Source organism: Empidonax traillii, unplaced genomic scaffold (assembly GCF_003031625.1).
Source record: "Empidonax traillii isolate 1590-97213 ecotype Southwest subspecies unplaced genomic scaffold, ASM303162v1 scaffold289:size826226, whole genome shotgun sequence".
Classification (NCBI taxonomy): domain Eukaryota; kingdom Metazoa; phylum Chordata; class Aves; order Passeriformes; family Tyrannidae; genus Empidonax; species Empidonax traillii.
The window spans coordinates 707065-733844 of record NW_020955482.1 but is presented as its reverse complement, the minus strand read 5'-3'; the positions used below and the strand labels follow the sequence as shown (position 1 = coordinate 733844).

At 39.8% G+C, this 26780-nt stretch overlaps 2 protein-coding genes across 7 annotated transcripts in view; one reads left to right on the top strand and one right to left on the bottom strand.

The window, feature by feature from the left end:
* Positions 1-23129, top strand: part of APPL2 (adaptor protein, phosphotyrosine interacting with PH domain and leucine zipper 2) — a 33544-nt gene extending 10415 nt beyond the window's left edge. The window contains exons 3-21 of the mRNA XM_027890459.1: positions 3937-3996; positions 4584-4655; positions 5966-6053; positions 8148-8189; positions 8310-8368; positions 9312-9458; positions 11692-11774; positions 15064-15222; positions 16401-16589; positions 16891-16933; positions 17011-17067; positions 17182-17270; positions 17716-17868; positions 17990-18042; positions 19331-19505; positions 19987-20023; positions 20135-20275; positions 20747-20794; positions 21579-23129. Of these exons, the coding sequence (XP_027746260.1) occupies positions 3937-3996; positions 4584-4655; positions 5966-6053; positions 8148-8189; positions 8310-8368; positions 9312-9458; positions 11692-11774; positions 15064-15222; positions 16401-16589; positions 16891-16933; positions 17011-17067; positions 17182-17270; positions 17716-17868; positions 17990-18042; positions 19331-19505; positions 19987-20023; positions 20135-20275; positions 20747-20794; positions 21579-21707 (1824 nt within the window). The 3' untranslated portion in view covers positions 21708-23129. The remainder of the gene's footprint in view (positions 1-3936; positions 3997-4583; positions 4656-5965; positions 6054-8147; positions 8190-8309; positions 8369-9311; positions 9459-11691; positions 11775-15063; positions 15223-16400; positions 16590-16890; positions 16934-17010; positions 17068-17181; positions 17271-17715; positions 17869-17989; positions 18043-19330; positions 19506-19986; positions 20024-20134; positions 20276-20746; positions 20795-21578) is intronic.
* The window catches only part of WASHC4 (WASH complex subunit 4), a 41195-nt gene continuing 36033 nt past the window's right edge, over positions 21619-26780 (bottom strand). For 2 of the 6 annotated variants that reach the window (XM_027890452.1, XM_027890458.1), the window contains one exon: positions 24152-26407. In XM_027890452.1, coding sequence (XP_027746253.1) covers positions 26340-26407 — 68 coding nt within the window. In that variant the 3' untranslated portion in view covers positions 24152-26339. Of the gene's footprint in view, positions 21732-21890; positions 21987-23171; positions 24114-24151; positions 26408-26780 lie in introns of those variants that run through there. The other 4 variants (XM_027890454.1, XM_027890457.1, XM_027890453.1 and 1 more) reach the window with 4 other exon arrangements.

Here is a 26780-nt window from a genome sequence, read left to right as displayed (position 1 = left end):
TGGTTACTTGTAAGGCTTTAAAAATGCCAACTTTAGCAGGCATAGGAAAGTTGCTTTGCAGAAAGCTTCGTTATACTGGGATTGGACTTGGACATGCTGGTGTTGTTCTGTGTCTGTAGAAATTAATTTATAGCTCAGCTTAATCCTTTACATGCCTTCAGATTTGTAGCCTGTTAGACAGCTGTCTACGGAAATATCTTCAGACTTCAGCAGATTGTTTCTCAGAGCTGATTTTGGAAAAATACAATAAGATACTCTAAAAATAGAGGGACTGCCTCACTGGTAAATGGTTAATGGCATGGATATTCATTGCAAAGAGGTTATAGAAAAATCATACTCTCTTCTGATGATATGGACAGCTTCATGAATAAAGGTAGTGAAGGTAGTGATAGTAAAAACAGTGGAGTCAACACAGAAAAATCACATTCCTTTTCTCTGGCACTAGATCAGAAAATAATTTGGACTTTTTTTTTTTTTTGCTGACTTATTTGAAGGTAGAGTGAGGTACAGAAATAAGTTGAGAATTAAACTGTTTTTTTAATCAGTGGTTTTTCATTTTTGATAGATTAATGATAAAATGAAGACACCACTTCCATTACCTTACACATTTGAATTGGACTTAGTGAATTCTGTAAAAATCTAGGGCTATCATGCCAGCCAAGGTTAAAGAAAAAAAAAGTCAGCACATCTGTAGTCACTGCTGATTGCTTTATGCCTATTTACACACAGTCTTTTCTTTCTTCCTTCCTTCCTTCCTTCTGGTACACTTTTTTTGCATTAATGCTGCAGTGATGTTTTCCCGTGTTAACTAAAACCTTTTAGTGCAGATGATTGTATTTGCACAGCCCAGTACTGGTTAACTTTGCCTTCATTTAGAATACTTTGATTTCTGTTGGGGATTTTATTGAGTTTCTGCCTGACATATCATTTAATGGATAGCTCTCCACTCCATAAATGTGTGGTGAATTCTGAAATGTTAAGGTGATGTTGAGTCAGGATTGTATCACAGTTTTTCTTTTGCTGTGGTATACTGCATTTCAGTCACTTCAGGATAAAGGAAATGAGTGCTGCTGTACTCCGTGGGAAAATGTCTTACAAATAGATTAAAACCTGTTAAAATGATTTGCTTGGATTTAGTGGATCTGTCAACTGAAGCAATGCAAATTCTTCTAAGACTTCTAAGTCTTGAGACTGATTGGTAGCCGAGTGGGGGAGGGGAAAAGGCTGATTAGGAAGAAATGGGGGGAGGATTAAATCAAACTTTCCCAGATTAGCGTGCTTAGCAATGCAGTATTACCACTAGGTCAGCAGAGCAGTTTGCCTGCTTCCTGTTCCTTATGCAATGGACTGAGTTTCAACCTGATAGCTTGATTTGATTTGTTTACAGTGTTTGGGTGTATACCCGTGTTTGATTTTGTTGTGATTTTTGTTTGTTTGTTTGTTTCCCAAGTGATACAATGAACGATTTTGTACCTCTTGTGGGAACTAAATCTGGCAGGTGTTGGGAGAGAGGATGAAGGACACAGGATTAACTCTTCCACATGGGTAGGGATTGAGTAACAAATCTGTGGTGTTCTGACACAAAGAGCTGAGACTGTAAATGCAAAATGTGACCTGCTGGCAGCAGTGGGTTATGAGTGATGCATGGAACTGTTGTCCCAAAATCAGCCTAAAATCCCAAAGTAAGTTTTGTGTCAGGCACATCTGTCAATTCGTTCTGTACCTGGAGTAATATGCTACAAATGTCTGCTTGGGGTCTGTAGTTAACTGCTGTTACCTGATCATGTACTGGGGAAGGTATTGTTAATTTACACCCCTTTGAGACCCTCAGGGTTTATGTATACCCCCATTATCCTGTCACGTACTGGAGACTACTCCTGGGGAGTAGTGATCAGTGGAAGTTGCTGATTCCACACAGCTCTTTGCATTGCCACCTTCAAACTGTCCCACACAGATGAGTAATAATGCTCTTTGTTACTCTTTGAATTGTACGTGAGGAGGTTGAGGGTTTGATCTTTAAAAACTAAACTGGTAGAAGTTTTGGGGATGGCTAACAAAAAAGGATGCCTTTGGTGTCAGCCCATTATACTGAAGCTTCTTCTAGTGTTAGCAAGTTTAAGCCAGAAGATGATGTTTTCCAACTTCAGAGCAGAGGACACAATTGCAGACTTTGCAGGAATAAGTAAATGGAAACAAAAAGGGGAGAGGAGGGAAAGAGGCATGTTTCTAATACTCTGTATATTTCTAAAGATTTCTCTCACCCTGACCCAGCTGTACATCTTACAGATGGCATCACATTTGCTGTGTGAGGACTTATTCTTCTTGCAGCTCTTACTCAGCTCTCTCTTTCAGGTTGTGTTTATTAAAAAGATCCCACGTCTGAGAACCTCTGCTTCTTTTTGTATTCTTAAATTCCACTCACATGCATACAAACAAACAAAAAAAAACCCTTTTAATGTCGTGTGTGTCCATGCAAGGAGTCCCATCCTTCTGTCACCAACTCATTGCTTGCTAGCTCCACTTCGAAGGTGGTGAAGTCTCTCAGGTGTTATTGTAGCTTGCGGGCAGATAGTTAGGGCTCATTCCCATCCTTCTCTGAGTCCTTAACAGGGTTGGGTTTTTTATTATAAAGCACAACCTTGGAAGGCCTCTACTGTCCCATCTCCACCCACCTGTGAGTGTTACCACCACGGTGCTTTAAGATGATCAGAATCATCTCACTCAGTTTTTCCTGCCATGTGTTCACATACAGCTGCTGTTACCTGGGCTGTGGCTGGCTGTGTTTCTTCTGAGCACTTGGGCACTTAAAACTGACTAAATGTTTGGGCCTTGATGCCCATATTAACCCTCCTTCCTGACGTGCCGAGGTGGTGTGGAAGCACCAGGCTGTAATGTAGTATGTCAGAGGTGGCATCAGGTCAAAGTAAAGGGTGTTTCAGGATCTCTGGCCCAGATGGCTTGCTGTGCTGCGCTCTGCTTGCTCAGGATGCCAAGAGACAATAAGAGAGCACACAAACTCTGTCCCAGTTTTAGTGGTTTTTTTCCATCAACCCCAGTATAAAGGGTTTTATTAAAGCAGTTCAGAGATTGCCTCTAGTTTTATAAACTCTCTGTGGCCTTATGTGTTTGGAGACAGGAATAGTTTGTGTTAACGTTAAAATTAAAAGTGATTAGTTTTCTGCCTGACTGAGGAAGATAAAGATCTGATAGGGATTAAGACAGATCCCAGTTACCCCTTCCCCTTTTTCTTTTATTCTAGTTTTAAGTCATTGTTAGCAAATCAGGGACACAGCAGCTGATATACTAGTGTTAGGAATACGTTGATTGAAGACTGACATATTCAAATGCTTGTCTGGTTTTTCCAGCTGTCAAGCAAAATTATATGCCTTCCCTACAAGTCTTGCCTTGAGTAAGCACATCTTGAGGATGTGTGTACTTTCATTGGCTGCTGCAGCCCTGAGAAGAGTGACGAGCTGTTTTGTGCTCCTGTATCCGCTTCAAGCCCTGTAATTACACTGGTGCATTCCCTGAGCATGAATGCATTAGGAAGGCCCATCTGCTGGTTCTCTTTGTTGATGTAGATTTTGGGGAAAGATGATTAACCAATATGAAACATTCTAATGCTGGTATGGCAGCTTACGTGTTTGAGATTGTTCTAGTTTTGTTATATTTTTAGAGTGGGGGGAAACCCAAAACTAACCTCCAAATATTACTTCTATTCAGAGTAATTAAACTGTGTGTTGATTAGGTCTGAAGTATACCTGTTGTTGCTGCTTCTCTATGCAGGTATTTTGGGACTAGTTGCTCAAACACAGTTGAATGTTTGTGTAGGCAGATTCAGATTCAGTGAAGAAGCTGGTAACAAAGTAGTAGTAACAGCAGAGCTAAGGACCTTTCATTATTTCTATTAACATGTTTTTTTTGGTTTTTTTTTAGAATGAAATGTGTCTTGCCACACAACAGCTTTCGAAGCAGCTCCTTGCCTATGAAAAGCAGGTATGTCCAGCATATGACTTTGATTTCTTTTCTACCTCAGCACTTGTGAAGAAGTCTCTGTAAATAATGTGTGTTCCAGAAGTGCTCAGGGCATTCCCTTGGTTTTTTTGTGAAGGCTTTTTTGGTTTCATGTGAAGGCTGTTGTGAAATTCCCCAGGATTTTCAAGGGAGTTAGGTCATTTTTAGAACCTTAAAAAAGCCCAACCAAACAAAAAGAAAAACAAACAAAAACCAAAACAAAACAAAAACCCCAAACAAAAAAAAAAAACAAACAAAAAAACAATAACAAAAAATGGTGCAAAATATGAGTTAATAATCTTATCAAGATACAAACCAGTTTGCTCCTGTTATATGACGATGACTTTAGTAGTCATATGAGTATAATGAGAATTAAGTGTTGTCCAAAATCCATTCATTCAAAACAAGAAGAGCAGGGTAAAAGGATGTGTATTACTAAGTTTCTGGTTTTCCATTTAGTTTTATCATTTATTGCGTTTTGTAGGAGTATTCACTAGCTTTGTAGTAAAATACGTGTTGTATTTTATATTCACCTTTATTGATTTACAGACCTATGTTTCTATTTCCAGCATTTTGCCTTAGGTAAAGGAGATGAAGAAGTGATATCTACCCTTCATTATTTTTCAAAAGTTGTGGATGAGGTAATTTGAGTTGCTAATATTCTGTTTTTACAATATAGAATATTAGGGGTTTGTCTTTGGGTCTGTCCTTTTGATTCTGAGCCTTTCCACTGAAGGCTAGATTGTGCCTGGGTTTTAGAAGTCATTCAGTTCAGGATAAAGAAGTATAATATCAGCCTTCTGTAATGATAAGAGCTGTTTCTGTGGCTGCATTCCACATGCTGTCCTCAGAGCAAAGCTGAACTTCCTAAGGGAACTTAGAGAGAGGCTGAAACAGGATGTGTCATCTAGGCTGGGGCAATTTTTTGTTTAATTCCATCTAAAAATGACATTTACATTTCTAAAGCTTTAAACACTGTACTTTGAGCCAAAACTTGCCAGGTATAGGTGCAGGGCAGCTGTGAATTCGTGAAGTTGCAGTTCAGTTGCTGTGAGATCATGCAGAATCCAGAGATGTCTGGGGAAGGCTGCAGGGCTGTGTGGTGAAACAAGCTGGGTACTGCAGCTGTGTGCACTGAACGCTTCTGTTCCCTGTGGGTTTCTGCTAAGTATTGGGAGCCTTTCTAAATGCTTCTGTTGAGCTGCCCATATAACATTTCAAGATAGTCTTAGTATCAAGGTCCTTGTTGCTTAAGTATCGTTTGTCACATCACTCTTTCTGCTGTGAACAGGGCTGTGCCATCAGAGAAGTGTTGTTCTTGTTAGTCTACTTTCAGCTTTCATTAAGAAATCTGTATTGAAGTCTGCTGGGACAGGACATAGGGTTGTGAGGCAAAAAGTAAGTTAAAAATTTTAGAACCCCCGGATAACTCTAATGATACAGTGAGAGGAATCCCAAAGGTTAACCTCTTCTTTAGGCTTCTCTCACTGCACTGTGTGCTCTCAGGGGATACTTCAAAGGAGCATTTGTTGTGCCCTGTTGTGATTGTGTCCCAGGTAACCCTCGTGAATGGAGAGAGAGTCCAGTCATCATGGTGGGAATGTAACTCCATGGTGTAGAGACTAATAAAAACAGGTTAATAAAGGCTAATTACAGTTTAAATCCTGCTGTGTTAAGCATTAGAATTAGGGCAGTCAAGTGAACTGCTCTAATACATTATGTGGGAACCGAAAAGTTTTTGGATCCATGAAAAATACCAGGAAGGAATTAAACATTTAGGAAAAAATCCCCATCTGTATTGGATATCTTGAGAAATGTATTTTAAGCATTGAAGTACATTATATAATTTTTTTTTTTTTGTCTGCTGGGCATAAATGGCAGGCTGTGAAGTGCTGGGGTTTTTTTATTTATTTACACTGTGTTTTAGAACATTCCCTGTTCTCTGTTTCAGCTCAATATTCTCCATTCAGAACTGGCAAAACAGCTTGCAGATACAATGGTTCTCCCAATAATACAATTTCGGGAAAAAGACCTCACAGGTAAACTTTATTCTAAATTTTGATTTTTTTCTCATGTGTTCCTTCTTGCTGATTTCATCATAAACTGTGACATAATGCCATGTAATAATTTGTTCTTTGATGATTAACAGAAAAGTTTTTGTGTCCCTTTTTTTTTTCTGCTACACTATTTCATTGGCAGGTGGATGCTTTTACTCAGGCAAAACCAGCTCAAGTTCACCACATAACATTTTGTGCACCATATGGTGGAAGTCTGAAAATACACAGCTTTGTTCATTGCTGGATCACTCTGCTTTTACACTAGTCAGTTCTCCTGAAGTCATTGATGTTATAATTGTCTAAAGGAGGGCAATTTAGCAGTGAATCTGGTTGCAAACAGTATTTATCCCACTTCAGAAATTTGGGGCTGTTAGACAAGCACAAGGAAGAATTTTTTTTTAACTTCAGAGAGTAGTATATTCTCTCCCTTTTAAGGAACCAGTCCTCTCTAAATCCTCACTATGCAAGGGTAGTTCCAAGTAACCTGATTACGCAAATTTGGAAATTCATTACTTAAACAGCAAGGCAGTAATGCAAACGTCTGGTGTAATTTCAAAAGAAACAAGCTCATATTCAAGGTCAAGGACGCTCTTACCTACTCACGCAACAGAAACATGAGTTTTTACTATAGCATTTTATTTCCTTCTTTCTTTTCTTTTTTTTTTTTTAAAGTCCACTGCTCATTTCACTAATCTCAGTCTCATTTATGTACTTTTTATAGACATCATTTTCATGGGAGACAAAACAACTATAGCAAAACAATGACTTTTAAGTTCTTTATAGTATCTCATTTGAAATTGTGAAGACATCCAGTTGTCTATGTTAATGACTATCTTGTTTATCCTATAATGACAAATATAAAGTAGGATTTGGATGGTATGATGTTGGTTCTATAAGCACTTTTCCACCTCTTTACTGGGCTTCACTGATACAGTAATTCTGTGTCCATGTTTATGGATTCTTCCCTCTTGTTCATAAAAATTACATTTCAATGCATGTGAAGCCTGCAACCAAAGCCTCACTGCTCTGTGATGAAAAAAGAAAGTTTCTTCAACTTCCCTGGAAGTCAAAATTTTTTTTGTTCTATCCAATACAATCTCTGTTTTTTTTCTGACATGGTCTTCAAAACAGCATTTTTAGTAGAGGCCTGGCCCTATTGAAACTTCCTTGAGGGATCACACTAGGAAGCAAGGAAGATTAACTGTGTTATTGTTTTTACTTTTAACCTTGTTACATCTTTGTACTGAATACTGTAGAAACCTGTAGGTACAAGTTAGTCACACGTGAAAAGAATTTCTGTCTTTCTGCATCAGTCATGATGAAGTATTCTGGGGAGAAGAAAATGGTGTGAAGGTGATTAATGAGTAGGGACTTAAAAATATCAGAGACCATGGTGACATCCTACAGTTTCCCTTTAGTATTTCCACAGCTGCATAATGTCTGTTCTTGTGAATGTGCTTACTTTGTAGCTTTTCGAGAGAGTTTTGTCAGTTGAAGCATTCAGTGGTGTGGACACTAAGGGTAGCTTGTGCCCAGCACTGGTGACGTTGTTTAATTTGTCTTCTTTCTACCTGTATCAGACACTTGTGTTTGTTATGTAAGTACCAGAGCCAGCGGTCAGGTGTGTTAGATGCATATTTCTTTTCATAGAGAAACTTAACAAAAAGTATTCCACATGGAGGAAGATTTTTCTGGGTCTTAGATTTCTTGGTATCACATGAGCATTGTCAGGAAGTTGTCAGAACTGCTGATCTTTTATGATAGTGGTCAGCCTTTTGTCATAACAAATATACTGAAATGGTGCTTCTCTGGGTAGATGACACTGGCAGATAAAGCGTCTTTTTCATAGTGACAACTTGCTCAATAAGTAAACTCACTTTGCTCTTAATTTTCTCTCTGCCTGTTCATTTCTCTAGCAGCTGATCTGGTTTAGGCTTTTCACGGCAGGCACAATGTATACAACTCTGCTATGAAAGGGCTGGAGTGACTTGGGCAATAGATGTGCCGTAAATGGTCTCAGTTGAACAAAGTGTTTACAGCTGTTTTTACTTTGAATATTTGATTTCTCTTTTCCAGAAGTAAGCACATTGAAGGACCTTTTTGGCCTTGCTAGCAATGGTATGTGTCCCTGTTTTGTTTGTTTCTCTTTGTGTGCACCTTTTATATCACAGAAGACATTTTTAAATCTATGCACGCACACAGCACGTTTCTAAAGCCAATAATATTCCTTGTCCACAGAACATGACGTGTCCATGGCAAAGTATAGCAGGTTACCGAAAAGGAAAGAAAATGAAAAGGTAACAAACATTGAAAGAAAATGTTTTCATCAGCCATTCTGTCTGCATCATTGTTCACTTATGAGCTTTGGAGAGTTCATCCCTTTAATTCACAGCAGCTCGAGAGTACTTGTGATTTTGTTTCCAGGCAGACACAAAGCTTTTCAGCATCAACTCGGCAAAGTCACACCTGTTTTCTCCAGGTTAGGCAAGTGATCAAATATTGTGCTGAAGTAGAGCCCTTCAGGTCCATGGGAGCTTTTCAGACAGAGGCAGTTCCAAATGGCTATAAATAGATTTGTGTAGGCCTACTGTTGTACAGCTGAGGTGATGATGCAGCATCACTGAATACAATTCATTGTGAACTGTCGTGAAGCCTGCTATTTCTAAAGTGTTCCATTTCTTCACATCTACCTTCCTTAAATTTCCCTGTTACGGACTGTTGTTCCACTTAACTCTGATGGTGGCATTGTTCTACATTTCTTCTTCTTTGCCCACTGGACTACTACTGCAAAATATATCCCTTTATGCCAAAAAGCATGTGACTGGCCCTAAGAATGAATCAGTTCTACAGGATGGTCCTTGTAAGGAAATGAATTACAGAACAAAATGTGACATAGCATATGGTGAATAATTCATCTCTGAATTTTGCACTCGCACATTTGTGTTGTGATCTCAGCTGCAAATAAATTTTTTGCAGAGAAATCAGATCCAGATTTTTACTTGTGGTTGTTACACAGTTTATAGTCATGGGGGCTCCTCAAAAGCTTAAGCATCTTGACAGAGAAGGGTTTGAAGTACTTGCTTTGGAGTTTGGATTTGGTTTTTTTTTGTTTCTCATTCTTCCTTTTAACTTGGAGAAGTTCTGTAATGAGATTTACCTAAAGATAGGTAACTTGAAAATAATCAGTAAATATATCCATATACACAGTAACACTTTGTCAACCTCTTAATTTTTATTCAGCTTAAGGCAGAAGTGGCAAAAGAAGTAGCAAATGCAAGAAGAAAGCAGCACCTTTCATCCCTGCAATATTACTGTGCCCTGAATGCTCTGCAGTACAGGAAGAGAGTGGCAATGATGGAACCTATGCTAGGATATACACGAGGACAGGTATGGACTACCAAGCATTCATAGCACTTAGACATGTTCCTGGGAAAAGTAGAACATTGTAACTCAGGATTTATTGTGAGAACTGACAAACAATAATGGGGTGTATGTTGAGGAGAGTGGAGGAAAACAGCTTGTGTTCAGCTTGCCTAGGGTCTAACAACTGATTTTGTTTGTGGCAGATAGATGAAAGACACCAATGAAAAAAAAATTCAGTAAACATATATGCAAAATCAGCCTGGGGTTAGTTTTTTCAGAGCTAAGTTATCAGTGCAGTAGCATTTACTTCTACTGTTTACTCTGCACAAACTCTTCTATGTAGCAGTTCCCTTCCTGGCACATAATGTTCAGCATACTGATGAGGAGTGTACACGATAGGGAACAGAGCATGCTCTGGAGAACTGGGAGTTCAGAACAGTAGAGAGGATTGAGCAGAAGGCTGGCAAAACATTTTTCTCATTTTCGTCCTACCAGTAATTTGATAGAGCATTTCTCAAGTAAAATGTAGTACATTTCTCTCTGTGAAATGTAGTAATACTGATAATCTGACTCTTCAGGACGTCAGGAGGAGCAGTATTTTCACAGCACTTGATTCTCATTATCAGCCATTTTAAGGGTCTTTTGTGCTTTGACATCGATGAAAGAAAGCATTGGAAACATGAGAAACAGGCTATGAAACAGGCAAAACGGATGCAGTGCTCTGTTTGGGACTGTAATGTGGATCATCATCATCTCCATTGTCGTGTCCTTTGCACATCATGTGCCCCATTTGAAACAGGTAGAAAATGAGAATTCAGTCACTTTCCCCACCATGGGAGTTGACACTGCTTCTCTGCTGCAACCATCCTAAGTGAGGGAACTGCATTGGTTTCCTTTACTGGAAGTCAAACAGAACTTACTTTCCCTGTCCTTTGTCCGACAGAACTGCAGTATCTCAGTGCTTTGTCCAGGAAAGTCTCAGGTTGTCATGGGAATGACTGAGTAACCAGAAGCCAGTTGATATTGATGCTTAAATACTGTGAATTCCCCTTCATCCCAAACATATATTTTTTCCATTAATTGCTCAAAACATGTCTCCTATTTCACCTTTCCAACAAATGAGCAGTCTGTAAGGAATTTTTGGAAGAAGTAGTGGCTAATACAGGGTTCATTTGGCTGAAAACTGACATCAACGTGTGAACATGTCAGTCTATCATCAGTGGGATTTAGAGCTCTTCCCTCCTGAACTAGGCTTCAGAAATAAAATCATTCTTCAGGAGGGCATGACTTCTCTCCTTTGTCTGTAAAGGGAGCCTGTGGTCATTAACACAGTGGCAGAAATCGGAGTTACAGGTAAGAGCACGGTTAGGGAAAGGGAGTAAATCACAAGTAAAAGTGGATGAAATAGCAAATAAATTGTTTAACATCCAAGAATTTGCTTTTCCTTCTCTTTTCAGGGTAGTTCACTGATTCTTTTATATTTTTAAACCTAATTCATTGCACACACATGCCAGCTGTGTTCATGTTTCACTCAGTTGCCAGTAGGCCCTAATGATGACTGTGTGCCCCGCAGCAGGTAATCCAAGGTCAAGTCTACACTGAGTGCTTTGCTGCTGTTGCGTGCTGGCTGAGCCATACTAGCTAAGAGAATTAATCTTCTGTCACAAAATGTGCACTTTGGCCATAGTAGCTTTTTTTAGCTCCTTCAGTAGAACAAAACCCATGGTAGGTCTGTAGCTGATATAACCAGTTACCTTGGAGGCTTCTGCTAGCACAGCTACACTTCATCACTTTCCTGACTGACTTTGCTGTAGCACTTTAAAGATTTTCATGTTGGAGTTGGTAGTCCAGGTTGGACCACTAAAACCTAATGGGTGCTTTGTGTCCTATTTCCTTTGATATGGTGGCATTGCACACAGCAGCCCGTAACACCACGAGACCCAGTTCTGCACAGTGCTAATATGGGAGAAGCCACCCATTCCCGTATTTCAGTCATTTAAGAAGTTCATTGGGAACATACCTGTCAGCAGCCAACAGCTTATCTTAGTGTGTGAAAGGGTGGAAAGCTGCAAAAGTGGGAAGCACAAAGAAAGGCAACGCAGCTGTTTGGCCATGTGTTTGATTGCCTGCCAAAAGCATCCGTCATTGTGGGATCGCTGTGAACACTCCCCACAATCTGTTACTTGTCTGCCAAAGCCAAGAGACCTTACAGTGTCTTTTTTTTTTTTTCTTTTTTTTTTTTTGGGTATTTTTTCAGATCAACTTCTTTAAGAAAGGAGCAGAGATGTTTTCCAAAAGAATGGACAGCTTTTTGTCATCTGTTTCAGATATGGTTCAAAGGTAATCTGGTACTTTTGTTTCCTTTTGTCTCCCACTGGATTCTGAGCAGTAGTTCTCCAGCCTTCAGCACAGTAACAGAATGTGTCTCTGTTTCTTTCTTATGAGATTCCTTCCATGCTTCCATTGTATTGTTGGGCGTATTTTGTTATGGCAGTGGGTAGAAAGGAGATACATTTCAGTACATTATAGAGAGTACTGTTACAGTGTGGCCAGGAACTAGATGAAGTGTTCACATGCTTTCTTACCTCCCTGTGTCTTTTCATAAATACAAAAGTATGGAATTTGAGCTACAAATGGGTTAACAGAGTTAATATAATAGACCTAAAGTGCTTTCTGAATTAAAGGTATTTATACTTACTGGATCCTCTATAATAGTGCTGTAACAATAATCCATTAACCTCTCAAAGAAGGATTTAGGGCCTAGAGTGGCAAACAAAACTCCTCACCCTAGGGAACATACTCATTGCATCCAGTGTAGGCTGTATTAGTCCACTGGGTCCAACATGGTTTGGCCAAGTCCTAATTTCAATAAACTACCCTGCTTTTGTACTCCTAATTTTGTGATTCTTTTTCTTACACCTCCCCTCCACTTCTACTTGCAGTGAGGATTGACATTTTCTTTACAACTAAGCCCCTGTAAATGTAAACTTTACATTTAAAATGTAATCATAATAGAGAGAACATTAATCATAGAATATTAAGGGTTTGGAGTGGTCCTTCAAAGAGCACCTAGTCCCAACTGAGTCCCTGACTTCATTGCTTCATACTTTTCATATCAAACTATAGCTAAATCATCAGTTATTCTGATTCTGCTGGCATTTTCAGTAATGCATACTTGTTAATTTGAGAATTGGATTATAAATAATCTCTCTGTATAGTAGATTTTTTCACTAAATGATTCATTACTTTCTGTTCTTTTATGTATCTTGTTTGTATATCTTTGCTTGCTTATTTCTGAAATAAATCCCTCTACAGTCTATGCAGCATTTTTGCAGACTGGATTTTAAACTCTATTGAAATAGTGCCCTTTGTTTAGTAAATCTAGAGCATCTTCCTTGTGTCTCACAGGCACAGTGAGGATCCTGCCATGGGATCCTCACCACAGAATAAGCCCTTGTTTTCCAAAGTCTGATGGATTTGACTTCTGGATAATGTACAGTAGTAAATGCAGCACAGCAAAAATAGGCTGTGCAGTTACTTTGCTGAGTCTGTTTTTTGTGGTTTAGGTCTGTCACACAGAAAAGCTTGAAGGTACAACTCAAATGAAACTAGTGCAGGATGTGACACATTTGGAAAAACTGACAGAGAATCTTGTAAAATTCTGAGTGGCACTGTGCAGCATAGCAATCACTGACACAGGACGTGGTTCCATGACTTCAGATTACACAGCCACTGAAAATTGTGCTGCCCGCTTCTCTCCTCCTTTAGTGCTGGGGATCACAAGGCCTCAGTGAATCAGATCTGCTCACTAATCAAGCTAAAAGCTTTCCATTTGTCAGATTTGTTCTCTTGGAACAAGAAGCTGATGCAAATCTTTGTGCAGCTACAGAATTTCAGTGGTAGTGTGGTCTTTCATCTGTTTAAGCTCATTGTGAAACTGAGTGTTCATATTTAAAAGCATTTTTATTTATACAGTGAATATTGCTAACAGTGTGGAAACACAGGAGGGAGATCACTAATGTATTTTCAGTAACCAGTTGGCCTAATTGCCACAGATGGATATAACTTCAGAATTGTCAGCTTTTGTCTCCTTTCTGCCTTGGAGATGGGAGAAACACATCTTAGGAATAGGAATCTGGTCTCGGGAAGCATGAAGTTGCCGAGGAAGTTCTGTCAAAAGCATTTTGTGGTGCAACAAAAATAACTGATCAAAAGATTAATTGAAGTAGCACTTAGGTGAAAACTGACAGCCTAGTTCCATTTTATTTAAAAATGGAATTTAAATAATTCTTATTCTGACATTCAGTGATAAGAGTTCAAAGGCACTGGCTTACAAAATATGGTCTAATTTATTTCAGATATGATGTTATTACTCAGCCTTTATAACTCACCCTCTCATGTGACTAGATGGCAAGATTGTTGGTCTCATTCTGGAAGTGATGTGGGAGCTTAGGAAGTCTCAGCTTTCTAAAAATGTGGAAAAGCCTCAAACAAGCTAACATGAAACAGACTAACACCACGATACAAGTTGGCTCTTCATCTGACCAGTTAGACACTGCGTAGTGCTGACTTAAATGCAGCACTGTGTCCTTAGATTCCTTCAATACTGAGAGGCTATCACCAGCTTCCCCTACAGAAGACTGGGGAGGAGAGCAGGGGAAGAATCATACCTCTTTGGCTTGCCCTTTCCCAGTCTTCTTGTCACTGTCAGAGACAGGATAGTGGACTTACATGTGTCTGTGGTCTTGCTGTGTACACCTTGTGCTTTGTGCCCGTGTTCTTCAAAAGGTTTAAACACTTGGGCAGGAAATAGGGAGAAAATCACTTATGGCATAGCTGCAGGTGTTAATGACTTCCTAAGGTGTGCAATGGCAAGTGTCCTTATGTTCTTACGCATCAGTTTTCCTAATATGCATCCTAGCTTGGATACAGTTAATGACTCCTCAAGTTTGGAAAAGTTAAGAAAAAAATAAAATATTTGTTAGGATTGTTTTTCTGACAGTCAAAGAACAGCTGCTGCAGTATGAACCTCGAGAGGTTATCTAGTCTACTCTCCTGCTGAGAGCAGGGTTAGAGCAGAGTGATCAGACTTGTGTCCAGTCAGGTTTTGAACCTCCATCTCTGACTCTCCCTCACACGTGGCACACACAGTATGTGGTGACAGCTTGTGTCCATTGCCTCTTGTCCTGTCACTGCACACCTTCAAGAAGGGTCTGGCTCCATCTGCTGCACACCCTCCCATCAGGTAGTTAAGCTGGCTGTAAGACCTACCCCTTATTCTTCACGTCATGAGGCTGAAAAGCAATTCTCAACAGCTGCTTCTCATGCCACATGTTTTGTCCCTAAGCCATCTTGGTGGCTCTTCTCTGGACTTCGGTTCTGTCTTTCCTGTGCTGGGGCACCAGAACTAAACACAGTACTGTGAGAGTCTCACAAGTGCTGAATACGTGGGAGTAATTATTTCCTCTGACCCACTGGTTATACTTTATCTTTGCACTACTCTCCAAGATAATCTCAACTGGTATTTTTGTTCATTTTGTCTTCCAGGTGTTAGCTATATCCTGGTATAAAATGATTAATGATGGCTTTGGTTTTCTTCTTGTGTTGTTTGTTTCTTTTTTTTTTTCAGCATACAGGCAGAGCTGGAAGCAGAAGCTGAAAAAATGAGGGTATCCCAACAGGACTTAATTGCACTTAATGAATCTGTTTACACTCCAGATTCTGATGTAACTTCACCTGTTATCAATAGAAATCTCATCCAGAAGGCTGGCTACCTTAATCTTAGAAAGTAAGAATACTGTTGCTATCTGCTGATTTGTTTAGTTGCTGACCAGTTGCTACTTTTTTTTTTTTTTAAGATCATAAAGACTTCTAGGACAATGATTTTTGAGGCTCCTGTATCACTGTGGCAGCTCTCCTCTTTAGCCCTTGAGTATCTGTCATCTTTGGAAATGCGTTTTAGAATCTTAAACCAAGTTAAAGGCATTTCAGACTATTTTCCTGAAAACAGAAGTTTACTTCTGGTTGAATTTGCCTACAGGAATAATTTCCTGCATTGAAGTGGCTAAAAATTAGGAACTGATGGGGCTGGATGCAGATTGTTCCCAGATCTTAGGGCTAAAGAAAACAGTGTGTACAAAAATAAACAGCTATTTTATGTTTTATACATGTTTTCATAAATGGCCTCTTTTACATAAAAAAAAGCTTTATGAACAATGCAAGTGCATAACTTGGAATGTTACCATATGTGGAGTTACCTCTGCGGATTTTCCAAATAAAATCTTCCATCAAATTCTGCAGGAGTTATGTATATTGATGGCATATAGTAACCCTGTTTATGTGATTGATTAAATATCAGTTTATTTCTGTTTTGACTAGTAATTTTTTCTTTGTGAGTGGATATTTATTAATTTCTCGTAGTATTCTAAGAGCTGGATTACAGTATAATAGGACTCCATAGCTAGGGAGGAGATGGTCTCTGAGATACTATTTGCAGAAGATTCTTTTTTAAATTATGATTCTCTCTGCTGAAATTGCTCATGCTGCTCTTCAGCTTGAAAATACCTTTTTTTTTTTTTAATCTGGCTTCACAGAGTCACATAATCATTAGGTTGGAAAAGACCACAGGGTGGTCACAGAGTCCAACCTTTGGCCAATCACCACCTTGTCAACTAAATAGCTTAATAGTACTTTATGCCAGTTACTCAATACTCTTTTATTCCTTAATGAGAAGATACTGTTTTTAACTTGGATGTTTGTAATTAATTTAATCCTTCAGCTTTCATTAACGATTAGTCTTTGCTAGAAACAGGTGCTGCTTTTTCTTCTTAACAGAGATCCATCATTAAAAAAATGCCAGGGTGGACATAAAGTTCTGATTAGCATCAAGATATGTTTGCAGTTTGATACATGTTTGGAGTTACTTCTAAATAGTAATGAGTCTTTATCACTGCATCTTCTCTTCAGTAAAACAGGTCTGGTGACTACCACTTGGGAAAGATTGTATTTCTTCACTCAAGGTGGCAACTTGATGTGTCAGCCAAGGGGAGCAGTAGCTGGTGGACTGATTCAGGACTTGGACAACTGCTCTGTGATGGCTGTAGACTGCGAAGACAGAAGATACTGCTTTCAGATCACTACTCCTACAGGAAAAGCGTATGAGACAGGTTTTATTTGAGGACAGCCAGTCACACCTACCCCTTCAGATGCTCTTTTATGTAAAACATGCTTGGTGTAGTAGTAAGCTTTTCTTGGTTTCCAGAAGGGTGTTTCCAAATGAAAAGCATGTTCCATCCAATCCTCGCCCACGACTGCCTGAACAGCACATGTGTTATCTTTTAGTTGCAGCTTATTCGTGATTTTTGTTCCTTTGATGGAAGTAGATATAAAGCTTGGTGTTGTTACTATAGGCCCTGGAGTCCACTCTTAGCACTTACACACTGTGCTTATATTCCAGGGGTATAACCCTTCAAGCAGAAAGCAAGAAAGAATATGAGGAGGTAAAAATATTTTCTTAATGTTGTTGTTCTTGTATACAAATGACCTTGAAGAGTTCAGTTTCATTTTTCCCTTCCAGTGGATATGTGCTATCAACAACATCTCCAGGCAGATCTATCTCACTGACAATCCAGAGGTAGGAGCTTGCTTCCATCTTTCAGTCCCTTCCTTCCAACTTGCCTTCCCGTTATTCTTTACATGGTAATGTAAAGTACGTGTGTAAAAGAGCTGTTCTGTCTTGTTTTCACAGGCAGCTGCAATCAAGCTGAATCAGACAGCCCTGCAAGCAGTGACTCCCATTACCAGCCTGGGGAAAAAACATGAAGTTCACCACCCCAGGTAACATTCTCCCTTGCACGTGTGCGATTTTAACGAGCCTGGGCCCGAGGGGTCTCTTAAGGCATCAGGATTGTTGCTGACACCTGTAGACATGAGTCCAGGTCTGGTAACACAGCTGTGAATATGGACACTGTAGGGCAGGGAGACAAGTGGCAACCTATTGCTGCAAGTGAGCCGACACTCAGAGTTGATCTGCATTCAGATCTAATAGACCAGCACTTAATTTTTTCCTAAATAATATTGTGTCTAAAAACCCCAACCAACCAACCGGAGATTAATTATTTACTAGAGTCCTCAGTAACAAATCAATAGGAAAATATCTTACTTATGTGTTTGTATAGTGGTTCAGTCCTGCTTTGGATTTTTGAATAATCTTGTCTCCCTTCCACAGCAAAGGCTGGGTGTCACTGATTGAAACATACTTTCTTTTCCATTTTCACTTTAGCCAGAATGTAAAGAATATGGAAAATGATAAAATAATTCCCAGTGAGTCAGCCGACATTCAGGACTCCACACAACTCATTGCTCCTGGAACACCAATTCAATTTGATATCGTATTGCCTGCCATGGAATTCCTGGACCAGAATAGAGGCAGCAGGTATGGCCGAGACAGTGATCAATCAAATCACAGTGTGAATATAGGGGAGAAGATAAGGTATTGCAGCATGTGTTTGCGGTGACCAGAATCTATAATTAAAGTTTTAATTCTTATTTCATAGGCGTGCAAACCCATTTGGGGAATCTGAAGACAGCAGCAAAGAAGAGGAGGAAGGTCAGTGCTGTTTTTTCCCAGATAAAATTAGTCAGGATTTTAGACTGTCAGCTACCCAGTCTCTTGTAAGGAGAGCACCTGACACCATGGAGCAGCGGTAACAGATCCATAGCACAGCTAAGGTAGTTACCTTTCAAAAGCCAGTCTTTAAAACAGTGCTACCTGTGAAAACAAACACTTTTTTTTGGTCCAAGCTATATTCCAGATCAGGTTTATTTAAAGCATTTAAAGGCAAGAAGATTTTGTTTTGTTTTGTCTTCCATTCTTTTTTTTTTTTTTTTTAAGTAGCTTTTGAAAAGGGGTTCTTCTTTAGAAAAGAGGTTGATAGTATTCTTTCGTAATTCTGTTCAAGTTTGAGGCTGCCTTGTAGCCATTCCTTACCGAGGTGCACTTGGAGATCCACAGCGTAAATCTCCCAAAGGCCCAGCATAAAGCTCCTCCCAGTGACATGCCAGTGAAAGACAACAATTCTGACTTTCTCTGAGCACATGCAGGCCTTGGCCCTGGCTGTTCTCATGTTTGTGCCAGTTACAAGCACTGTCTGGAACCCAAAGCCCTGTCAGAAAACTACTCACAAGAACCAAAGCAGCACCTACCGATGCGAGCCCACCCCCTGCACGTGCTGTCCCACTGTGAGTGAGGTGGGTTGCAAGGTGCAGACGGAGCTGTGTGGCCTTTGAGCAATCACATTCAGCAGGACCTGCTTTCCCTTGCTCACCACCAGCCGCTAAGGGAGCCTGAGCAAAGGATGGCTTTGCTGCATAATGGCTGCTTACTTATAAGTCAGTCTTATGGTGACAGTCAAGGAGCGAGGAAAGCTTTAATAGAACCCTCATTGGACCCAGCAGTGTGGAAGGTCAGAAGGAGAGATGAAAGTGAAGAACGAACAAGGCTCAAAGATTACGAGATAATTTGACGGAAGCCAAGGCTTGTGCTCAGTCATAAATTTATCACAGTTTATTTGCACAGTTTATGTGCACCTGATAGCAAAATAGGCAAGGGAATTTTACTAGCTAATCAAATAAATTAAAAAGGACCAGTTACACTTTTAAGGCTCCCAAGCAACTGCAATCATTTCCTTCCCCACCTCCACCCTGCTGCCTCTTCACTCACTGTTTAAAACTGGGTCAGGGCACTGTGTGGCTCATGGCAGGAAGCCACCACTTGCAACAGTAACCAACCACAGCCTTTCTGTCGAATTTCCAAAGTGAATAAAATAATTCCATAACTTGAGTTACTGGAAAACTGATGTAGCACACTGAAGGAAGTCATGCCTTTTGTCTTTCAGATTCGCTCCTGCAGCAGATGTTTGTAGTTCGGTTTTTAGGATCTATGGCTGTTCAGTCAGATGGCACGTGTGAGGTGATTTATGAAGCTATGAGACAAGTGTTGGCTGCTCGTGCCATCCACAACATATTCCGTATGACTGAATCGCATCTCATGGTCACCAGCAAGAACTTGAGGTACTGTAAAACCTTCAACTTGCCAACACTGTGTTTTCTTCATGCAACTTGTAACTAATAAAGTATTTTTGTTTTTCTAAGAAATACACTCTTTGAGGAAGCAAGATCCCCAGTCACTTTATTTAGAAAAAAAAAGTATCTTTCCTTATGCTGTAGGATGTAGAAATCATCCTCCTGACTAAGATGTAAGAACGTCCTACCAAATTTTAGGGGGTACCATGGGGCTACCTTTAGCTGAGGTGTGTTTATGTCCCTCTGCATTATGTGTCAGCCTATGCACTCAGGATCCTTTCTGAGTGATTCAGAAAGGTGCTCTGACTTGTGCATGTCAGCCAGCTGAGAGTCAGGGTCTAGAGCTGAACCTTGCCAATTTCCTCACCTGTAAAACTGCTGTAGTGATTGCCCTTCTATCACAAAGCCCCTTAGAATTACCCAGAATCGCTCTAAAATAATTTTTTTTTTCCCCTGTATGTAATTGTAGGTTAATAGATCCTCAAACCCAAGTTACACGAGCAAGTGTAAGTAAATTTTCTTTCTGAATCCAGTTTTCCACTGACTACTCGGTCACATGCACTTGACCAAGCAGACTGTATGCTGGCTAAAACAAATAAGTCATTTTACTTTTCCAGTTTGAACTCACCACTGTGACACAGTTTGCTGCCCACCAGGAGAACAGGCGACTGATTGGCTTTGTGGTCCACCTCACTGAGCCTCTGGGAGAAGAGTCCATGAGCGCGTATGTTTTCGAGAGCAACACAGAAGGGGAAAAGGTTTGCATAACATTTAATAAAATACTTTATTCAGAAAACAGGTCTTTGGCTTCTTGGCTTACACATCTGGGGAACAGTGCTACAGAAGCAAGAGCAGCTCAATTTCTTGCCAAGAAAATGTGTTAACATGCAAGCCTTTGGTGGCTTTTGTCTAAAAAGGACCAAATTTACTGATAATGCAGCAGCGTGTACAACAAGGAAGAAAGGATGCTAATACCGGAATTAAAGAGAGAGGGGAAATTTTCTAGCACCAGCACTAACAAAAAGGAATGTCAGCTATGTTGAGACATGTACATCTGTGAAACTTTCAAAGACAAGGCAGCCATGCTGTGCTAACACCACGGGGTGTTTGCTGCATGCCGTAACAACAGAAATAAGGAATGGGGTGGAGAATTTTTGTCTTAACAAACAGTAACAGCCTTACACGCGCTCGCATGTAAACTGAATATTACATTTATTTCTTCTTTTTAGATTTGCTATGCCATTAGCTTGGGAAAAGAAATCATTGAGGCACAGAAGGTAAGTTTGTTTCATTTCCTACGTCTGTGTGGTGATATATCATGGTCTGCTTTGTGGGTACCTCTGGCGTGCATAAGAAAAAAAGAACTGCTACTTCTCCTATGTGGCATTTGCACAGATATTATTTGCAGACATTATCTGACACAGCAAAAATAAACTCAGGTTTGATTTGTCAGTGGCACGACTTGAGATAAAATGTGCCACCCCAAATCAAATTCAGAACTATACAAATCCAGTTGTTCATGTTTGAAAGGGAGGTGTGAGCAAAGTTTTCCAAAAACCAGACCAGCTCTTCGGGATGAAGTGTAAAATCACAAGTGTTGCTGTTTCACTATTAGAAACTCATTCTTTCCTCCCTTAGAGATGAAAAATTGAAGTATTTTTCCACTTAAGAATGAATGGCAAAGTTATCCTGTCCCTTGTAGATACATTTTATCTATATACATGTGATATTTTTGCTGGTAAAATTTCAGAACAAGATGGGGGAATGAGCTTGTAGTCACAGGCAATAAATATGGGTTAAAATTATTTAGTTATTTTTCTCCTTGCTTTTCAGTAACTAAAGAGCAGCAAAATAAAGGCTGAAAATAATTTTTTTTCCTATATACCCAAGAGGTGTCTTTACTTAAGCAAAAGGTATTTTTTATGCTTCAAATCTTTAGAATAAATGTTGTCAAAAAAACCCCAAACAAACAAGTTGCAAAACCTTAGCAAGAAGTACTGGGAAATGTGTATGCTCCTCAAATGCTGCTGCAGCCTGCTGACCTCTCTTCTTTTTCTTCAGGACCCAGAAGCATTAGCTCAGCTAATGAAGTCTGTGCCATTAACAAATGATGGGAAGTTCATGCTTCTGAATGATCTGTCGGAAGAGGATGGCACCATGCATGAAGGAGGGGAGGAATCAGAGGCATAAAAAGCTCCTGTCACTTCCTGCAGCCTGTGTGGGAGCAGCAAAAGCAGGGAGTCATTTTGCAAGAATCTCCGGTTTTCAGTCACCTGCGCACACCCAAGGCTGGCTTCTCTTTTCCTGCTGGAGAGCACACGGCATCTTTGCAGCGGAGTTCCCTCTGGATTTCCAGTGGAACGACAGCAGGACTTGGCCTTCCAGGCATTTTGCATTTGTGAATGTGTAGGGTGTAGCTGTGTCTGGGAAGCTGACAATCTTCAGGAACGTTTCAGCACAAGCCCCTTGCTGCTGGTAGGAGAGCGCAGCTGTCAGCCACCGAGGGGTGATGGCATTTCTTCACACACACACACACAGAGCAGCCCACCATTCCACTGAAATTCGTGTGAGCTGTCAGCTCCTTTAACAAAATATCAGGCCTCAACTTTCCTACCATAGTCAATTTTCATAGTTTGCATGATTATGTGCATCTGAATGAAGGTTAAAAATGCACTATCTACTTTATTTCAGATGAAGTTATTTTTAGTCTAGTTGAAGTGTAACAAGATTTTGTGTTAGCCTATTTACAAAACGATTTGTTAAACACTAAATTTTTCCTATTAATATAATCTATTTTTATATTGCATCTAGAATAAGCTTACAAAACAAATCTAAGTGCCTACTCTTACCTTTGTGGGGACCACACTTACATTGTGTAATTAAGTAATGGACATTATGTACCTCCTTGATTTATTATTCTAAATACCACTGACATGCAAACCTCAGAAGTAGTCAACAAATGTGGCATGTTAGTTGTGTGCAGTTTTTCTATTGTTAGGTTTCTTAAACATTAAGTTGCCAGAGATGGTAATAGTAGGACAAATAAGTACTTTTATAGTAAGAATTCTTTGTATTTTTAACATTGTGGTGACATGCAAACGGCTGATTCTACCAGCAATCTTTGGTTTTAAGAAACTGAGCAATAATATGTTAGATAAGTCTACAATGCATTGACAAGTCTCATAGTACCTTCCTGAGATTAGATACTAGAGACATTTGGCTAATAAGTTTACATTTTTTTCCCTCTTGAAAACATGAGCAACTGTACTTTGCAAGAACAAACAAAAATAAACAAACAGCTTTTATTGGGGGGGGAGGCATGTAATTTGTAGTATAGTTTGTATTAATTAAGATGAGGTATCTAGAAAAAATGGCTGAAATTCCTCAAACTTTTAATTTAACTCTTCTCCGTCACTTACTAGGAGAGTTCATTTTCTGTAAGCAGAAGCTGTGCAACGGTATCCAAAAGACCCCAGTTTGGAAGTGTTTGATGTGGAATAAATTTAATTTAACTGGTTACTGAATGTTTAAAAGAACCCTGGAAGAAACCTGTTAGTAACTGACACAAAAACTTCTTTATAAATAAAAGTTGAAGCTATCTTATTAAAAACATTGACACCTGTTGACCTGGCATTACTCAAGACACTAAGAATGAGGTTCTCAAAATTGCATTTATTAACACAGTTTTATGTACATAATGTTCTCTACTCACAAACCAAGGAGACTTAAGTAACAAAATACCCTTTTGTACAATGAGTTAGGAAACACTGAGTATTACATTTGGTCCTTTGTACCTGAGAAGCTGAAAACAGCTGTTGGTGGATATCTGATGAAACTCAAATTTACTTCTGGTCACAGACTGCATTAGGACCTCCAGAATCTACCCTCCAGCACCAGCAGTCTGACCAGCTGGGTGCTGCTGGGGCCATCACTGGTCACCAGTCACTGCAAAGGCCTCGATCTCGGGGCTGAAAGGGGGTCGGGTGTCCCTGCTCTGCTCCCCCAACCACCATCCTGCGAGGGGGACAGGTAAGGCAGCCCGGGGCTCCTGGCACAAAGGGCACAGCACCGTGTGGGAAGGAGGGTGCAAGACCTCTGGCAGAGCAGCTGCTGCCACCTCCACCTGCAGCAGCTCGGTCACGAGACTGAACACACAGGGGTAGTGCTGGCAGCTGCCTGCTGGAGCCTGGCCTTCAGCCTGTTCCACCCATCCTGAAGGGGGAAAAACCTAGAGCTGGTTTATGTACCTGCAACACCTCATCATCCTCACTGACATCAGCTCTGGGAATTTCAAGTGAGCATGTTTGGTTTAGTTCGGGGGATATTTTGTTTTAGCTCCATCGTCTCATCTCCACATGACCGGTTAAGGGTCCATTTTGTTCCTGGAACTGGAACAGGAGGGCAAAAGCAGTGAGAGGAGTAGTAGCACCACAGCATGAATGTTGCACCTCTTCCATATCCTTGGGGGGCAGGTAGGGGGAATAAAGGATTTAACGCAATTCAGTGTCACATGTGACAGAGTGGGGGGTGTGATATCCAAACCCGGGACCCACCTTGTATTTCACACGAGGAAAGTCGGTCTGCATGTATGTGCTGCTACATGACAAAGAGAAAGAAGGAAGTACAAACTACAGTCCTGTATTAGCAAGAATAGCTCTATTATCACTGCACATATTTGTGTATGTATATAATTTTTGCCACATAGAGTATACATTCAGGTCTCCCAGATTGAACAAGCTTCTATAAAAATAGGCTGTCTTTCCTCTAGAATTTCCATCACCCAAATCAAATTAATTTGTTGACCCCCATACATTTAACACAATGCTCAGTTCACCTTATGTTCCACAGTCTGACCTTTCCAAGATAGTGTGTTTCCAAAAAAAAAAAAAAAAAAGGAGAAGGGAGAATACAAGTGCAGATTAGAGTGTGGGTCTTGTCTTGACTGTACACAGCTATCTAGTGAGGCCATCCTAGGGAAATAACAACCACCTGTATGTGATTCTGCCACCACTGTGGAAGAAGGAAAGGTGGTGTTTGGCCATTCCACTCCAAGAACTTCAGAGAGGAACATGGAAGTATGTGCACAGCTACTGCAGCAGTGTGGAAATGAGGAGCGAGAATGCTGATCTCGGCAGTGCTACTGAGTGTTCAGTGCGGGCACATTTTGGTCAAAAAAGAAAATGTACACAATTTAAAAAAAACCAAACTGTATCAAAGTAAAAAAAAAAAAAAAAGCAAAAATATAAATCAAGTAATGCAGCATTCTTTAGGGCAGTTATAATGAATTAAAAATAAAAACTTTAATGAGCCCAGCTGATTTTAACAGTCCGTGAAGCTTCTCTGTCATGTTTTCAGAACAAATGGAACTTTCATATCAGTCTGGTCTTTCCAGTTGTGACAAAACATTCATCCTTGCTGTCTGAATGTTGAAGTGACTGGCAGGACAGGGTGAATCAGAAGTACATCAGGAATTGTCTTAACCAGTGACCCAAGAGTGGGTGGAACAATCTGAGCCATTAAAACAATTATTAAAGCAAGTATGGTCTAAAAACAGTTAACAGTGCCAAAAAAACACCCTCAAAGGTAATTCTCAATTAGACTGCCTAGAGTAGGTTATTCTGGTTAGTAAGACCTAGAATTGCTTCATGTTCTGGGAGATTAAGACACAGCTGTATCTTTTAATGAAAGTTGTGTTTTCTTTTAAGCTAAGTCCAGCTACTTAAGTTAGGAATCTGAGTAACTCTTGCACAATCTAGAACCTCTACTTGCAGGCATGAACAGGTGTTATATAGAGTTCTCACAGTGTTCAGCAGTTTCTGAGCCTGCAGTGCAATTATTGTTAATAAAGAGGCATGTAAGACTGTATGAACAACACAGACAGTACAACAGACCTGCAAAGGCTGGAAATACAGAATTGAGGCTGAAACTTGCAATTAGGCACAACATATTCAGGAACTGTAAGATCACTTAATAGTTACAGACACCCATCACAGTGTCTGGTCATAAAAGGAAGAGCTGATTGTGGTTCTGTCTTGGCTCTGGGTTTCCTTACTTCTGTGGATGCAAATCAGACCTTCGGTATGAAATGAGAAGTGATTTGTCATGTTAACTTTTCTGGTCTTCCCATTCTTTGATAAGGGGGTAGAAACAGCAGGGGAAAATAAATGCCTGACAGGATCCTAAGTTCCCACAGTATTTCAAATACTACCTATAGTAATAAAAAGGAGTTTGGAATAAAACAGCAATAAGGACTTCCATTTTGTGTAATAGATTTAACACACATTCACAAGATACACTGTTAAATCTACAGTGTCACCTGTGACTGTATTAAATGCAGCAGGACTGCACAATAACACGCCTGAATTATTTTTTGGACAACAGTTACAGTGTCTTGATTCAATTTTTTTTCTGGTTGAAGAGATGCACCACTTCAAATCTTGGACAAAACAGCCTGTGAATTGGTTTGTTGTTTTTTTAATGCTATGTTAAGAGATGCAAGAATGCATCTAGAAATTAATAAGGGGTTTTTTTATCTGCACATTTTAAAATAACTACCTCCAAGGGCAACATTTTATATAATTATTTTCAATCTAAAGAAAGTGCTGTAAATAATGTAAACTCCTGAAAAATAGGAGTTTCTACAAGGAATATAAACAAACACAGACCTAGCCTCACTGGATGCTAGTATACTACTGTACATTTTCTCTTGGGTTTAACAAAGCAAGTAAATCAACTCTAGAGCCTTTACCCCTACAGAGTGTTACTGACGATGACAAGAACATGAGTTATTTGAGTAAGTAATCACCACTCGTACCAGCCATGTCATTTCACAACAGGCTCTGCAGGCGTAGAGTTGGAAAGATCTCCGTTGCTGGTTTTACCAGAATCTTCTACAAAAATAAAAAAGACATGGATCATGTTTAACATTTTATTCAAAGCAATAAAAAACAAACTTTAGCATATATATATTATGCTGGTGTCATAACAACCCTTGATGCAGTCAAGTCAGCAGATGCAAAGTGACCTTACAGCACAAAGGGTCCTGGCCCTATGAAGAAATCTGTATTTGGGGTGAAAACTTCTTCAGTCAGCAATACTTGTCTAAAAGTTATACACACTTCCTCACACATTTTGCAGAGTCCAAGTCTAAATGTCACAGTAGAAGGCAAAGATATTACAGTGTTCAAAACTTCCCACCCTGGTATGCATTTCAAGCTTTTCTCACCACAAAACACATTTTTTGGGGAACTGAACAGGTATTAC